Source organism: Vanessa atalanta, chromosome 18 (assembly GCF_905147765.1).
Source record: "Vanessa atalanta chromosome 18, ilVanAtal1.2, whole genome shotgun sequence".
Lineage (NCBI taxonomy): Eukaryota > Metazoa > Arthropoda > Insecta > Lepidoptera > Nymphalidae > Vanessa > Vanessa atalanta.
The window spans coordinates 7,340,522-7,359,120 of record NC_061888.1 but is presented as its reverse complement, the minus strand read 5'-3'; the positions used below and the strand labels follow the sequence as shown (position 1 = coordinate 7,359,120).

Below are 18,599 nucleotides of genomic sequence, written 5' to 3'. Positions count from 1 at the left end.
GAGACATCTAGTTTACAATGTAGTAACGTCAACTACGTTACTAATAATGGTAAGGTTTCCATAGTACATTTGTTATATGTCACTAGATGTCGCTAGTCGTAATGACAAATTGTTATAAACCTGATATTCTAGTATTATAAAATCTTAATTTTCTTAATTCTCTCTATTCCTTTCTAACTCTTTCTCTAATTTGATATTGATGATGCAGATTAGATTATGATGTTATTACATAACATTATTAGTCTTTTTTAAGCGTCGATTTCTTTAGACTTATTTTTATTGTGTCGTCTGAAGAGTTTTAGGGACATTTTAATTATTTTTTTATTTAGATTTACCCATATATATTGAATATAACAATTAGGTTTGTAGATTCATATTAAATAATATTTTGAGTGTTTCATAAATACAATTAGGTATATTACAGAGTAGAAATAAAACAATAATTATAATAATGACAGAAATTTATTCTCAAAATATATAAAAGAATCTGATTTATTATGTATTTACAATTCACATTTTCAAATAAGTAATATGTATACATATGTATGTATATTTATATAATCGTTGATAATTATCGGCATACATAAGATGAAATATAGACATGCAATTGTGTATGGCACAGCGACGTTCATACAAGACTCGGATAACTTTAACGTAATATTATGATAGATTATTGGCAGTACGGTAAATATTATATAATAATACAGTAGTATAAGCTAAAAGAAACAAACATACGTCTAGCCATATAATCAATGGTTTTGGCGGCAATTTATCGATATTCCAAATTCAAAAAAAAAGAAGCCACCGTTATTGTCAACTTTAATAAGACTACATTTACTCTCTTTTATTTAAAAAGTTCATTTAAACTAACTAAAACAAACTTAAATTTACGCGTAGGCATTTAACCTAACGAGATTTTAAATTAACGATTGCATTTTATGAAGATAATTATTCTTGTGTGACGTTGATAATTGTACTTGAAATTTTACGATGTTTTAAATTATATTTTTTTCATCGATTTCTACATAAAACTACAACTATTTAACAAAATGTTACGTAGAATAAATAAAATTTATTCGAGTGTACAAAAAATATATAGTTGGATATAAGTCGCACAAGAAAAATGTTTTAACGTATTTAATATACGGCATTACTTATAAAACTTATTTAGAAGGTGTATAATTAAACACTGATTTATCTCTTTCCTTCGTCATTGTTTTGACATTTTTAAGAAAAAGATAGAAACATTGTTTAACTAATCACCGTTGCAAAGAAGATACATAGGTAAAGCCGATAATTGTCTGGATTGTATAATTGATAGTTGAAGGTATGAGTACTTTCAAATTAATTAATGCCAATTTTGATCTTTACAATTAATAGAGGCATTCTGTAAGAAGAAACTCGAAACTCACGAAAGATGAGCGTGAAAAGTCAGAATATGGCGACGTTGACTGACGTTCTTACAGAATAGCAATGCTGTGTTGACAGCGCCCGGGTATTATGATTTTGGTTACGAAATTTGATTCGTAGTCTTACTTCCTAGCTGAGTATATAAATTTTGATCATAAAATAAAAATTAAACTATGTCTAATTAAAAGTTCAGAATCGATATAATCATTAACAATTTTAATAACCGAGAGTGTCCTCCCGACGAAATTAACACTAAATTTTGCTTTATTTTTATAAAGTATTAAATCATACTAATGGAAGAATACAATACGACGAGAAGAAAACAAAGTGTTAACAAATTTTCGATAGAGACTAAAATAAATCTATATTTAAACGATGAAACCAGTTGGGCCTAAATATTAAACTCTCATTAGCCGTGATTGTATTCACTTACACTTAAGTTACACCCATTCTTATTCATAATCCATATGATAACATTTATTGTATAGTTAAATATAATGTAAAAACCATTTCTCACGCTAAGTCACATCATTGTATCACCGAGGATTCCACTTTAAATCATGAAATCATTATAATATATGCTTAAATATTCACTAATATAAATCTATAAAATTCATCAAAAAATTCAACATTGGCTATTTCGTACTAAATGTCATCAGCATCGTGCTTATTAAACACGATGGCTATAAGGTAACTATGAGAAATAGTGTGGAATCCTTTTGGATTACGATTATTTTCGACCCTGCATTCATTCGAGTGATTTCTAAGGGAGAGAAATATCTCAACTACGTAATATATTTCAAACACCACTTCTATTGGAATGTTTGTGTGAAGTTGCGAGTAATACGGACCTTTAGACCTTTACTGAGAATTTTTACGGGACATATATTGAAACGCTTTTAACGCCAGTATTTAATACTCCCACAATCTTCCAACGGAAAGAAGAAATCACTCATGCAAACAATCTTTCAATATATTCTTAAACTAGTTTTACATCATCGAAGGCGGTCAACAGCTCGCTCGTGCTCTGCAATATTTCAGAGTCAGGCCAGAAGTCCGTCGTTGTCAGGGGTACGTTGGAGTCCAGCAGCATTTCGTTGGACTGAAGCATGAACCCGGGACTCGACTGCATCTTGGTCGTGAGGTAAGGGTCGTAGCCTTGCATTACACCGGTGGGTGACAGAAGTCTGTTGTTAGGACTGTACATTTGGTAACTTCCGGTCGGCGAAAGGGATTGGGGAGTGGAGTAAGGACTCAGGATACGTTCTTTTGGAGCTGGGCTGATAGCGGGACTATAGCTCGGAGTGTTTGGGCTGGAGGGTAAAGAATACATGGGGCTTCCTACGTTCAAAGTCAGGGGCGACATTGGACTCATATTTAAACGTATAATTTGGCCATTGGTCATCGGCATCATGGGTTTCGGCGTCGATTGTATGATGTTAATGACGGGAATAGGAATATTTCTATTGACGGTATTCTGTTGTGGTACTTTTTGGGAATTCATAATGAAGGGATATTTTGGTGGCTGTTGATTTATCTGCTTTGCCTGCGGATGTATGTCCTGTAACACACAAAGAATTTTTATTATTTAAATGTAAAAATAATATCGTATTGAATGGAAATCAATAATAAGCGGTAAATGGTGCACATTGACGTTTCCGACAGCAAAAAGTAATGAGTAATTTTTTGTAGTATTAGCTTTAAACTTGAATTTAAGCCGAGTGTGACGAAATAATCATTTCTTTACAATTTACATAGTTACTTAGTGCTAGATTTTTTTCTTAATATTTATTTACTCTTAACCACAAGAACCGTTTGTTTTTTGTATGTATGTCGTTTACATTCTGCCGAAATGCTTGATCAGAGAAAATTAAACTATATTCATTAATTCGTGTGAAATACTGTAAATATTTAATTGATCGCAAGCTTGATTCACAGTCAACTTATATATAATTTTACAAAAGCTAAACATAGCTGTGATATTCCGACTTGAAATGGACGTTCCTTTTTCTATCTTTTGTCTTTCAATGTAGGAAACTTAGCGTATTTTACAAAGGCCGATTTGACCACGCGTTATCTTTATATTCGCTTCGTGCTTTGTTATCTTCCCACTAACTACGGTCGGGATTCTTTCGGATGTCCTACTTTATCTGAACCATGATAGTGTTATTTTTAGAGATTTTTTTTTTCTATTTACGGTTTCAAACTAAGTGTTTATCACGTAAAATTTTAAGATTATTTTGTAATTGTTATATCATAGCTTGAACGAATATGTTTTAAATGATAGCCGATGTTAATGTATTTGGTATCAGGTGATAAGTGTACAGCTTTGGTTAGATTAGTGAGACTGAATTGCGTTAGTGAATTTATGCAAGTGACTTGTAATTGTGGTTATTAGTTTCAGAATAACGAAACTACTAGCGAAGAAAATTAAACATTATAGTTTATTCTCTAACCGAGTGTATTTTCTACAAAGGCTGAAGGCATAAAGCATGATGGACTATTTGTGAGACTAAACGTACGTTTATACCGAAGCTGAATTAGATCAAGGCATAGAACATCAAAATTAAGGGTCGCGAAAATTATTTTAATGACTTTATTTCAAAATCAATTAAAGTATTCTTAAAAAGTGATTATATTTTAAAGATTTTTGATGATTAAAATAATTCATACAAGTATTCAATATTATTTAGGACATTATTGAATTTTAATTTATTGAATTCAATATACGGAATGTCGGAAAAAATTGTTTAAAAAAGTTATATCGTATGCGTTATAAAATCAGATCATCATACAGCCTGCTGGAAAAGGTCTGAGGGCGAAATACTAGTTAAAACCAGTTTAACGTTTATGCGATGCACCGCATGTGTAAGAAAGATCATTTAATCTGTGTTAACGTCAAAAGCCTCGTAATACTTCTTGTATTCTTCTAATAACGTAAATCGATTGAATTCCTTTCGACGGACCATTAACCTTTGAAAATAGATATATTATAAAATTTGTATCGGACTGTTATCGCTGTTTGTTCAATATTTATTCGAAGCGGAAATATTCACAAAAAGGTTAAATGGCAAGAAATAATAACAGTTTATATCAGCCGAGTTATTACTTCAGTAACTATTACTTACTATTAAAAACTAAATTTTGTTTATGACTTATGTGAAGCTTGAAATTGGTGGGATGGCTTTAGCCCGCTCGGGTGGGTAACCTACTCTACAGGTATTTACCACCAAACAGTAATACAAGCAATACAGCAAATGGTTTCAATTTGAGCCAGTAAGTGAGTTAGTTTAATTACAAGTGTTACAAGCGTTACGAGGGACTTAACATCTTAGTTCCCAAGGTTTATAGCGCCGGAAGCAATGGTTAATATTTCGTACAGCGCTAATTTCTAGGCATCGGATACCACATAACATGGTGGCGTATTTGCAAGTCCTCATTTAGTCAGCCTATCAATATCATAACAAAAACGGACGATACTATCAAAATGACAAAGTTGAAAAACAAATAACAAGATAAGTTTGACGGTTTCAATTTCGTTTTACACTATGTATTTGAGGTGTATACTCGGTTAAGAACACGAAGAATCTGCCAACTGTATGAATTTTTTTTTTTAAATATATATATTAACAATTTACGGCTCCGCATATAAACTACATTTTGATGTAGGTAAATTATTTTAATCTGTCATCTAATTAGAGCAATAACTATATATTTATCGCGTTATTTAATATTAATAACATTTCCTTAGTTTTCCGATACTCGTTAATCTGTCAGATAGCATTATCTCCAAGTTATGTTCGTAAAATATATTACCGGGTTTATAATAATCTTATTAATAGTACCGTCTTGAAGAAGTCTATAAGTTTATCGATAAGTACTAATAAATAACGAGACGTTCCGTTGTTTTAACTGAAAAAACTACAAAACCAATATACATGTTACTGTAAAAGCTCGAACTACGGAAAATATTAAGATTTTCCAGTAAAACCTAAGATTTACCGATTATGAATGCTAAATGTCCATAAAACTTTGGGATTCGAACTTTTACCATCATTCACTTGGTAAATCTTAGGTTTACAAGACCGAAAATGTCATCCCTTTATAATAAATCCTTACATTTACCAAATAATATCGGTAAATCTTAGGTTTTACTGGAAAATCTTAAGATTTACCTTCGTTCGAGATTTTACAGTAACATACATATTACTTATACCAGAAGATAAAGTGCGTTTCAAAGAATATAATATAATTACTTTCATGATAACTAAAAAGCACTGAAAATTTAATTGTCAGAAAAAGTATCGTGTTCGTTAAAACATCCGTTTAGTATTGTAAAAATATTATCATTTGTAAAATATGTATTTGATTATAAATGATGTTTCGTCTTTGTGTACGTAAATTCAATCAAAGCTAATACTCGCTCGGAAGGGAAAGGATGTGGGGGGGGGGGTAAATAAAATCAATGTGCACATTTCACCTGCTCTCGTTTCTTTTAATATCGTCAGTTTCATCAGGCCTCGTGACAATATACTTTGTTTCAAGAAAAATAAATATTATATTTTTCTAATACATACATCATCCACTTATGACTAAAAAATTTTTTTTAATAATAACAATGACAAGAGTTTATATCTCTACATAGAAATTTACGTCTTTTTAATATATTAGGTATCTGTATATATTACTTAGTATAGCTCTATGACATCTATCGAACTTTCCTTTATCTTATTCGAGTATTTCGTAGCTGCTTAAACATTCATCTTAATAATAAAATACAAAAATCGACGCAGTTAACGTTAAAAAATAAATACTAAAACATTATTTAATCGCTACGAATACATATCCTTTATAAAATGAACAAAAGTCAACAACACAACTATACCGCTCAGCTAAATTGTACTTTGTATGGTTTGGCAGTGTCGTCTGTTAAATAACTAGCAAATCGTGTCCACAAACTGCCTTATAACTACACTTCCTAAGATAAACTCTGGTAAAAATTTAATAACGACGGGCACTCTATGATATTTTAAACCGCCTCTAGCAGTCTTATCTAATTTTATATAAAAATCAACAGAAATTTTCTAACTACTCGTAACTTAACTACAACGAATAAATAGAGGGGTGACCTTCGAAAATAGGTTATTAATAAAAAATCTATTAAATTATTGACTCTTAGAACATAAGACAGAGTGCGCGGCAGAGCTCTCACGCGAGAGTCGACTTAGTACACCTAGAAATAGTTCACCATAACCACATCGATATGCGCACTTCAAACTTAGCACTAGAATAAAACTAAAACGATTGCTTAGGATTTATTGCGTAGCATCGGGTGTGGTCTACGCTGAACAATTAAAAAGTCTATTTCGCATGCCTCCTCGAGGCGTGTACGAGATCGCAAGCCAGCGAAAGATTTACTACTCTAAAAAGTCCTTGTCAGGTGCATTGCACCGTTCAAATACCTAAACCTCCACAAACTTTAAACTTGATGTTTGATATTTATTGTCGTATGATCATTTCGTTTACGGACGTGGCTTAGATACTGAAAGTGTATAAACAGTAGTAATATCACAAGTATTGACGGCACGGTTAAGTAATAATTCGTATTCGATGCTGAATATCGCTGTATGGAGGGGTCCGGACAACTATCGACCGATCACTGGACGCGCATTATCACAGTTTTTATCTGAGGACAGTTTAAGCTGTCTCAGGCTTTCGCTTTTTGGCGCGGCCTGCATTGTACCATGCAAATGTAGCCGGCATCCACGTCACAGCCGCTCACCAGGAGGTTCATGAGGACGCTTGAGGACGGAGACCTCGCAGCAGGTGCTGGGGAGGGACTGCGCTTCACGCGTTTAGCAGTGGGCTCCTCTTCCTGCTTTAGAACTCGTTTTACACCCGTATCCCACGTCGATATGCTTTTGCTTGGAATTAGACCTAAAAATAATTAATTTGGTAAAATAAATTCAAAATCGTATATGTCCATTTCGTACGGTGACTCTAAAAGTACCTTGGTCTGAATAAATGTTTGTAATGAGATCTTGCGGTTGTGGGCCCGTAGGTGGAGCGGCGAGTAGACGTTGTAGAGCTGGTGCCGAAGTCTGTGCCTCCGACGGCTGTGGTCTCGCTTGGCTAACGTTATCGGGTAGAGCGCCCCACATGACAGCTGGCGCAAGGAGCGGAAGCTCGTCAGTTGTGGGTATAAATGGCGAATGTCCATCATCGATGTCATTGTCTGATCTATTGTTATCGAAAGCATCCAATGACAGTTCCGTCAGAAGTGACGACTGTTCACAAGAAGATTCATTTTCCTGAAAAACCGATTATTTATTAGCATATTTTTATTGATCTTTGAATACAATCGTTATTCATAATTTCAACATTGAACACAAACCTGCGGTTCAGGTGAAGACAGTAAAGAGTCACCGATTAGAGAGTCTACGGGTGATCCACTAGCCAAATCATCGCCGAGTAAACTGCAGTAGTTGTCGCTCAATATGAATTCGTCAAACATATCAAAAGGACTATTCTCCAGAGGAATACAAGCGTCACCAGCTGTGGGTGCCAAATGAGTCAGATCTTCCGGCTCGTCTTTAAGCACTGAAAAACATGAACGAAATGTTGCAAGGAATTTCTTTTCAGATTATTAGTTTAATAAAGTATTCTAAAAGCAAGCAACGGGTACCTAAGCTTTTGCTGTTCAAGTGCCACTCACTTGTAAGTCCCTCCTCTTGAGAGAACATGAGAAATCCTTTGTTCATTTCTTTCTTTCTTGGTGCAAATATAAGTTCTGTAACGGGTATAGGTCTCTCCTCTTCTGGGAGAATAGTGGCCACTATCGCTCCGTTAGCGGGTTCAGTGGGAACACAGATTTGTTGCGGAGCTGGTGCTGGCAGTGTTGGAGCCACCACCGGCTTCAAGTCTGCATGCTGCACTTGGTGTGCAGCAAACACCTCATCTTTGCACTCGATACCGCTGTGAACAAATCACGTACAAAATAGCAAATAAATCAATAAAATGAAAAAATAAACATGGTCTACAGTTTTAGCGTCGTCAAAAAATAAATAACTTGTTAGAAAACAGATAGATGTTTACAGTGTTAATTGATTTAGTAAAGAAACGAGTGCTAATAGATAAACATAAGTATCGTCCTAGCACTGTACAATGTGTCGCGATGTTGAACGTATGTGGAACCGAGTAATGAGCCAACAATACTTCAAGGCCGATGCTTAAACGAGTGATACATCTAGAATAGAGCAGAGTAAGACCAATATTCTTTTGTCAGGTAACTCGTTAGCTCATTTATATAATTACATAGTTTTGTATCTTTAATTCTCTTTGATAAATATATAAGATATATAGGTAGCAAAATGATATAAGACACGAGAGATGGAGTGAAATTGTTATGCGAAAACAGCAATAAATCGATCTGATTAACACCTACTATAAATCTATAATAGAGTCTGCGTAGCTACGAAGTTATCGCTCACCTTATTGAAAATATTCTTGGAAAATAAATTATATATCATAGTCAGAAAAAAAATACGAAACAATTTGAGCAGTGAATCACTAAAACGCGATAACGGTCGACACTACTACAATCACGAGATTGTAACAACTTCAATATTGAAGTAACAATAAAAAAAGTTTAATAACGTGTTGACTGTCTCGCTGCTGGCACTAATTTAAATAAACCTAAACGAATCAATAAATACGCCATTAAAACATATGCTATCTTTACAGCTCTAACTACCAAAGTACGGGATTAATTAATAAATGTCAAGTGACTAAGATAACCTAAGAATTGTTCCTCAGGGATACATTTGCGTCAATGATTTCACGTCAAAACTTCGATCGGCTAACTATTACGATAAGAACGTTGTTGACAGTTAAGTAAAGTTCAAGTTTTCATTAACCTAATAGATTAAAATATATGCTGCGTTAACGGAATTATTTATTTCCTTCATTATATAGATAATGTTACTTAACTGTATTAATCTTAACTAGAAATATAATTATACAAAAAATATAATTATGAAATTATTCTAATTTAAAACATAATAAAGCATCTTCTTAATTTACGCACAAATATAATGCATGCCGGAAGATTAGCAAGTCTTGGCAGATTGAAACTAACTGTCGTGACGTAACAACATAAGAAATGTTGCCAAAAAGTCGATTCATCCTGGGCCAGACATAAATCGTAAGAGGGTGTGTTTTGTTCGGTGCATTTACGCTACTTTCGAAAGTGAATTTGTTAGAGAAAGATAGTTGAATGGGATGCTGTCACGTAGAAGAGAGATGTAGGGATGGTAGTAAGTTCGGCCTTGCTAACGACCTTGCCCGCTCACCCCCCTGCCTAAATCCCCATGTTTTCTTTGGGGCGGCCATTCACTAGGCTGCTAGTGAAACCGAATGCGCACGCAGAAATCCACGCGGTGTGTCCCGTATCGATTGCCGACTAGATTACGATCCGACGTTCTGTCTACTCGGTCTATATAAAAAAATATTGCTTAGTCTGCTTATACGATTATTTTAAAAATAGAAGCAATGGTTATCCCTTAAGCTGCTTACATAATATTCCGTAAACCGATGTTCAGTTTTTATTTTTTTTAAACACATGTTGTGAAATTATTAGTTTACGTGTTAAAGAATAGAAAAAAAAATATTTTTTGAAAAAAAAATATCGATTCATAAACTAATAGTCAGTAGCGAAGCAGCTGTTTTGTCCCTGACCTTGGCCGTGATACCGTTGAACGAGAAACGCGATTCAACAATTATATTGCCATGGACAAGGGCATTCGTTTTGGCCATCTCATACGATCAAAATTTATAACCGACAATCTCAGCTTACTATGTAATAAATAAAACAGGTTTTAATTATAACTAAATGTTTGACGTGAGAATATTATTACTAGTAAAATATAATGAACCATTTCGTTTTGAAATGAGGTTATTGATCTAAGTTGACATTGTTAAACGTAATTTACAATGTATTTTCATGCATTTTAATAAGACAAGTGTGTGCGCCTAGTGACTAAAATTCGACCATAATCATTATTAAAAAAATACCAAAAAACACATGAATATGCACGTTTCGAATGATTTTTCTACTCCTATTTACATTATGTTTTATTGATAACACTAAAGCTCTTAAACCGCTACCAAATAAAATAAAAACGGTTTACAGGGAAGAAAATGGTACTGAACTGTTTTGTTTTTGCTTTTTTATATGTAAACGCGAATAACGTATCAGAAGTTCTAAGTATTAAAACAAAGTATAATGATAATTTTAGTACATTCAACGTGTAAGTATCTTAATAAGCATTAACGCAACACTAACAAGGTATCAAGTGTGAAACGCCAGACGATTTTCTATCACGATAAATATTTACGCATTAGTTTCAAGGCCGTACTGATAAGAATCCCTATTATAGCCGTTAAGACGATAATAGGAAGATAGTAAGTACAGGCATTACTATTGTCGGAAGGACACGTTTGATCGATGAAAGTAAACATTTAACAGGTGCAATTGAATGAAGGCAACGATAAGGTATCAGTGGCAATTGTGGAAAATTTTGGCACCTGCCGTTAAATACCAAACCTACAGGAACGAGGCTGAAGTTGTAAAACAACATGAATTTACAAAGTAGTTAAAGCTTTTAGTAAAAATCAACGACTCTAATTGTTAGCATCTTAGCGTGTACGACTAGTTTCCACAATTTAAACAATGATTCAATTTCAATACGAATATCTCATCGGTCTGCCAATGGCGTGTCGGTGAGATCGGCGCGGGAGTCAAGGCCGGACCGGTGGCGCGTTACATAACGAGCCGCCTGAGGACAGCGGGGGACGAGTTCGCTAATTTTAGCATATCTCAAAAACAAGACGCAACACAACCATAAGCGCAGTGTAAAGAGACGCTCCATCAATGTAGCTGGTTTCGATTTCTGAGCCGGAAAATGATAACATCGATTGAGATAAGCTTCTAGTTATTATAACATTATTATAACTAACGATTACGGTTATGTATTTGTGTTATTCTTTTATAATATCCACAACCAATCGTCGGTTACAATGTAAATTGAATATATCGATAAATATAAGAAGTTACTTAACCTCGTTTTGAATATTTATGGGAAATTGTTTAATTATTCCACAAATGTCTAAATTGGACACGTAGAGAATATAAATGGCCCGAAGACGATAACAATGCACTTTTATTAGCCGACTACCGTCCTTACATAATTTATTATGATGCAGTTATTAGCACTTTTAGCGGCACAAACACGGTATCACTATTCACTGACACAAATATTCCACTGATTCTTACCATTGTGCGGAAAGCCAACGTTTGGACGAGTGATAAACAAAGTTTGTGTGGAGAAGTTTCGTGCGGAGGTTACGAAGTGAACAGCTGATCGAGAACGTGAGTTTCGGTAGGTGGGCGGCAGGGTGTACGCATGGGGTGTACGCTTGCTATGAAGTCCGTGGCGCGAATGATACGCGCGGCGATTGGCGGCGACGGCGCACTCGAGAGACTCGTGACGCGACCAACCTAAACACACACTGCACAGTCAAGCGACGTAACCTGATGATAAATATTCGAGGGTTGCCGCTTCGTTCATTCGACAGCCACGCGGTGAGATAACAGAGTTCGCGTACCACCGGTGATCTACTGATCACGGTCAAGTTAACTCCACATCATTTTTCAATGAGTGATTCTCACACGTTTTTATGGCACTACAATATATGTTGACTTAGATAAGGCTGCAATTATTGTCTGTAACGACCTCGATAATATATGATTATGTTATTGTTTACATAACACTCGGCGTTGACAACAGAGTATTTGTGTTATTTTAAAGTATATTGAAGCATTTAAGTAATAAGTTATTTTGGCGACAGCTATTTCCGAAAAGGTTAATGACCCGCATGATGAACTATATGCAACTCGTGGAACTACATACTCTTAAAATAAATTCAACAAAAAATTGGCATACCTATTTTTTTTTAACACAATGTATTCTTTGAAAACAATTTAATGTTTTAGAAATTTTCCAAATTATTGTATATCAACTGACATACATATTATGTGCATTCTATTCTTGGCTAAATCGAAAAAATTTTGTACAATCATATTGATCATCAAACATGCTAAATCTTGACTAGCATAATAATTGTGCGATTATATTTTCCATAACAACCCATAACAACTTTACCTTTATATAATGAGTCACTGAAGTTATCTACTGCAACAGCGTATAATCACTAAATATACTATCACCTACGGGAAAAATGTTATGTGCCTAACGATAAAAATATTAATAAAGTATAGTAAAATTGAGAATTGAATGTATAAATGAATACCGCTATTACTTCTTCGATTGTGGAACGAAGCAGGAAGACCTTCATCAATCCATCATAAATCTGTTATACGATACTGTTGGATGAAGGAGCGTTGTTCCACAATTTAGCCGCGTAATATGATCCGGCGCGCTAATGGACCAGTACTTACCTTCGTTTATGCACAGAAAATCTAGACTTGTGAACGTGATTTATACCAAGTATTACTAGGTAAGTACAAATCGTGGAAAGCACGAAAACGGAACATTAAAATTAACAGTAGCTTAGAATATTGTTTAAAAAAATAATAATTAAACTTGGAATGCAATTAAATATTTCGTCCAACTCGTAAAGAGTCCGATAGGATACTACGCAGAGTGATCCTTAGGCCGCAGACATAGTAGCTTTTCTATTGCACAATCCGATGAAAACTATCTGATGTAATATTTATAATCCTTATATTTATTCATCTTTAAAAATGATTTTAGTAAAATACTTCTAGAAGAAATTTGTGCCTTTATTTGATCATATTTTAAGCAATTTAATTTGGGTAGATTTTAATATTTCGTTGAGCCTAAAATTATGTCTTATATAAGGCTATTTATTAAAACTAGATTTAATTAAATGTTTTATCAGCCGCGACAAGGATTGCTTCTCAACAATTCAGAGATCGTTGCATAATACAAGATTCACTTCGCGAACTGCGAACCCATTATGCCATTAGGGCCCGCGGGTCCGTACGTTGACCCTACTAGCTCCATCCCCATTTTCGACCTGCTTCGAACTGACTACGTGACTTTAACAACGTTGAACAATCTTGAATTACATCACCTGAATATAGTCATGTCGTCATAGTGTTCTAGCGAGACTGTGGTCCGATTAACGAGCTCGATATAATATCAGTAGATGACTCAAAATTCCTACTATAGCGAACATTCCTTTATGTAAACTTCTTTAAAATTAGGAAATACGTTTATGTTTTTTTTTAAACATTATTTTCACGATGTTATTTTTATTTTACAAATTCCAATTTAGTGGAAACAAAAATTGACATGACCTTAATAAATGCAACAACAACAAAAAAGCATGCTAATGCTTATAACAGTTTTGCATGATATAAAATTATTACTTTAGTTTTTTCATGATAGTTCTATGATAAAAGTTGAAAGATGGTGTCTGTTATAATTACAGATAATTCAGATCATGGCATATGTAAATATGTATGCATTAAGTAGAGAAGAAAACGAGAATGTGCTATAAGTATTTGCATAATTTTATATAAATAAAAGAAAAGATAAATTAAACTCACAATATTTTTAAACAACCAAAGAGATACTTCCATCATCACTCAATAGGCGTCTTTCAATTAAAATATATTGAGTTTGATTAGATATGACGTGTCATTGTTGTTTCTACTTTTTAACAGTGATGAAAAAAATGGCCGACGGTTAGAGGCTACAGCAAACAGAGCTTACGTGACCGTCCACACGAACCTACATGTTATTGGGCTACAGAGAAATAAAAAGTTTATTTTACTTATGACTCGACAGTCTGAAATATAAAATCGATAACGCCGATACTGGATCGTGCGCTGGATTCGAATGTCACGTGACGATCTTGCAACGGTACTTTACAATGTACCTATGTAACATTTAACACACGGCAATCAGACTGTGTAGGCGATTTTAATTGGTAGTCTCGTTGTATAGATATAAAATCTTTGTCTTTTAGTATAAAATATATAGACGACGGTAATGAGCTCCTTTGATTTCTGATTGATAAAAACCTATTTACGTGTCCTTTATACTTCTATGAATAATATTAATCAAATTTGTTATTACTTTTATATACGTTGTAAAGTATTTTAACGACTTAATACACGACGTGTTTCAGCAACTCAATTGCATTATTCATGAAAGTCCTTCGTTAAATAATTTAAATAATGCTATGAAAATAATTAATATATCACCCGCTTAAATATACTTAAATGTTGATAAAGTATTACATCATACTATCGACTGATAAAACCGGTGTCAATGAACTCGTTACAACCAATAGGTATTTAAAAGTCTACGTTCGTAGCTAAATTATATTTTATTAATAACGTGTTTCAAAATGAAAAACATCACGCCACTACAGCATGTGATGGTTTTTTTAAATATGAATGCTATTTGTACATCATTTGTTATGTATATATAGAGTAAACATTATATCTTTTGTGTTATTTATTTGTAATTATGTTGATATACTGATCTACCTCTTCTAACGCTATTATTCGTTTCAATAAATTCGACAAGTCTTAGATTGCTGCTGTTTACTGATCATCAGGTGACATTTTAGCTCTCAACGTACTATATACTACGTACGATATAGAACTAAAAAAAATTGCAAAAGACTGACCACTTATTAAAAATGATTGTGGATATAGAATATATGTATAACAATAACGTTAATCGCGTGCGAAACCTAGCGAAACAGCCAAACCGTACACATTAAAAAAAATTAAAATCTTTAAAAATTTCAAGTCTTAAATACTTATAACAATGACGATGTTTATTGACAAATAGAATAATTTCAAACGTATGGCTCACAACTATAAAATAGAACGAATTCCACAATGTTATATAAATATATTCAGACACAGTGCACGAAAACGTCTGTTTAAGTTCACAAAACTTATGTATCGCATAAGTGCTACGTACTGTTTTTAGGTCAAACGAAATAAAATTTTACGTATAACAAAACCGAAAGGGAAGTCGATCTGAGAGCAAGATCGTTTCCATAATCAGTTTTCAAGGTCTCGAGAGACACAAGTGGATATCTAACATCGTAATAGGCTGGAATGATGATACCGCTGACCCTCTTCCCTTCAAACACTAATTCGAATATATCATTCAATATATAACAATCAAAGTACTGGTAGACGTTAAAGTAACAAAATTGTTTAATGTTTTAAATGATATTATATGCATGCATAAAATTTAAAATACGACGTGCACTTTGTTTAATAAAAACAGAAGACTCGCTGAGTGCTGATTTTCAAGAATAGTTTCAGAGGTACCGCTCTCGCCGCAATCGGGACAATAACCGGAGTACACCCACGCCACCCATTCAGTTTAAAACGAAAACTGCAATGTTCTACTTGGAGTAGGTAGTAGGAAGGAGGGGTGAACGACCGAGGGGGGAGGTTGCAGTGCACTCCGCTTGCATAAACCCGACCGACGATTCCGGTGTAGACGAGCAAGAATTTCGCTTTCATTACGTATTTCAACTGTTATGGCCAACTTTTAAATAATTTAAAAGCTACAGGTAAAACTTTGTATGAATAAGTTCGCATGAAATATTGTTACATTTACTTTTGTTATGAGATACATAATGCATAATATAATGAAGCAATCCGTGTAATGGTTAGCTGTTACGAAACTAAATATGTGCATATATTTTCTTCTGCTGAACGTCATAATTAAGGGTGTATTAGAGTAGTAGTATTTATCTGATCCTTAAAAAGATGAATGTCGAGCAACCATGAAAGATATATACGTCATAGAGTACTTTTGTGTGAATTAGTTTATATACCATAATTACAATGTCGATTGATATAGGTAGATTTTAACAGACAGAATATTTATGAGTATCGATTAATTGTTTCGAAACAGGTTTAAAGAGGCGTTGAAAACGCAAACACAAGCAGCTAGTCTGTCTTTAAAATCACAGCTACTACAAACATAAAACTAAACTAAGAATAATGCAATGGAACGAAGAAATGAATTCCTTGAGCAATGAATACTGATTACTGGTTCGAGAGTGTGATGATTTCTATTGTTTTATTTAAATCTACGCTTTACTTTTGGATTTTAAGTAAGTTGTTTTTTTTTTTGGTCACGTAACCAATAGTATTTTATAGACGATATAATACGAGACGCAAAATTACATGAATGTTCAAAGCATCTTAGTTTTTCTTTTGTTGATTAAAACATAGCTAATTAACTACAGAAAGTTCTTTTAATTACCCCTCTCAAGCCAGTATGTTAAATTGGCATACTTTTTTGTAATTGTAACAATATTTCTTTTAAAAAGCAATTTTAAAAATAAATTAACTGTTATTCTTTATTATTTAATTTCAGTAAACTTTTAAATGAGGCAAAGGTGTAATATTTATTATTATTAAATACTTTATTAGTATATGACGACCTCCGTGGTGGAGTAGTGTATACACCGGTTTTCATGGGTACGCCACTCCGAGGTCCCGGGTTCGATTCCCGGCCGAGTCGATGTAGAAAAAATTCATTAGTTTTCTATGTTGTCTTGGGTCTGGGTGTTTGTGGTACCGTCGTTACTTCTGATTTCCATAACACAAGTGCTTTATCTACTTACATTGGGATCAGAGTGAGTATGTGATGTTGTCCAATATAAATTAATTCCTTGAGCAATGAATACTGATTACTGGTAATACTAATAATATTTATCAGCAACACAATTACAGTTAAGGTTTGTTTTTTCACATAAACGTTCCTGTAAAGCAGATAACTAAAATGCATATTTAAATACCTACCTACAATTTGTATGCACTCTGTTCTAGACAGTGTAGAAGTTTATTTTTGGAACGAAGTTGTGGAACACAGTACTTTTACATGGCTTATAGAAGAGTTATCTGGATTATTTACACACAAAAACACAAAGACATGCATACCATTCTTAAAAACAAATTCCGATCTCTTAGAGGTATAAACTTCATTTGGGTATAATTTTAAATTTAAAAAACTACTACAACTTACTATGTTGTGAACATATATACTTTGATCAACATAATTATTAAATACTAAACGTTCATTGGTCGCCCTAATGTGTCCAAAGATCATCAGATTACAGTCAAATTAATTAATTCGACTTTAATTCGTTTCAGAACGGATAGAAAATTTAGTTCAACTAAAACCATCGAATACCTTTACAAATTGTATTAAATATACGTTCTGTAACTATGTATGTAAAAATCTTTTTTTTTTCTTATTAATTAATTATCGCATAGTATATTTCTTACAAAAAAATGTATGTTCATGAAGCCTGAAGTAAATATCATCAGTCGTACACGGGTACCTATTTAATGAATCGGTTAGTTTTATCGATTCTTGATTAAACAGTCACATTTTATCATTGTGATCGACCCAGACGATCCAGTTCTAATAATAGTCGAAGCGAGTGGCCGGTAGCCTTTCGAATGCAACACACGAGTATACATACATACACTAGTATGTAATTGCATTGACCTACATATGTGAAAATAAACGATATATGTATCGCACGATTTCTCGCAGGTGGTACCCAATATCTTGTCAACGGAAGGGTCACGGGCGTTGCATATCCGGATAATAGTGATTAATTACTTTATTAGTATATTATATTAGCTTTTACTTGACCCTGTTTTTGATAAATTAATCGATATATTTGTCAAATATTTATTTTTGTTGCTCGGTGTAATATGCAAGTTACATAATTATGTCTGTCGTGTTGAATTCAACAAGACATCAGATATATAAGTATCATATATCAACATATAAGTTCAATAGTTACCGCTCACGGCTTCAGCCGCATTTATAATATTAGTTTGAATTAGCTGTAAGAAATAAATGAACACTACAATCACCTGTAGATCAATTTACTTTGCCGTAGTTGGATAAAAAAAATTAATACTTCACCTTCAATTAAATTTATCTAGCTACGAAATATAAGTATACATTTTTTTCAATAATCATATACTTATAGAATTTATACACATAACAAAATTGGAGAGCTTGTTTGTAATATTAAAATAACCGCCTTTTACTAAATGCATTTGTATGTATACA

The 18,599-nt window shown here is 33.4% G+C and overlaps 1 protein-coding gene across 5 annotated transcripts in view; it reads right to left on the bottom strand.

Annotated features, from left to right (window-relative positions):
• Positions 1-504: 504 nt before the first annotated feature.
• The window catches only part of LOC125071051 (hypoxia-inducible factor 1-alpha), an 89,433-nt gene continuing 71,338 nt past the window's right edge, over positions 505-18,599 (bottom strand). For 2 of the 5 annotated variants that reach the window (XM_047681112.1, XM_047681114.1), the window contains exons 8-12: positions 8,096-8,385; positions 7,805-8,010; positions 7,421-7,721; positions 7,193-7,347; positions 506-2,971 (exon numbers count right to left, since the gene is read on the bottom strand). In XM_047681112.1, the coding sequence (XP_047537068.1) occupies positions 2,390-2,971; positions 7,193-7,347; positions 7,421-7,721; positions 7,805-8,010; positions 8,096-8,385 (1,534 nt within the window). In that variant the 3' untranslated portion in view covers positions 506-2,389. Of the gene's footprint in view, positions 2,972-7,192; positions 7,348-7,420; positions 7,722-7,804; positions 8,011-8,095; positions 8,386-18,599 lie in introns of all 5 variants that reach the window. The other 3 variants (XM_047681110.1, XM_047681111.1, XM_047681113.1) reach the window with 3 other exon arrangements.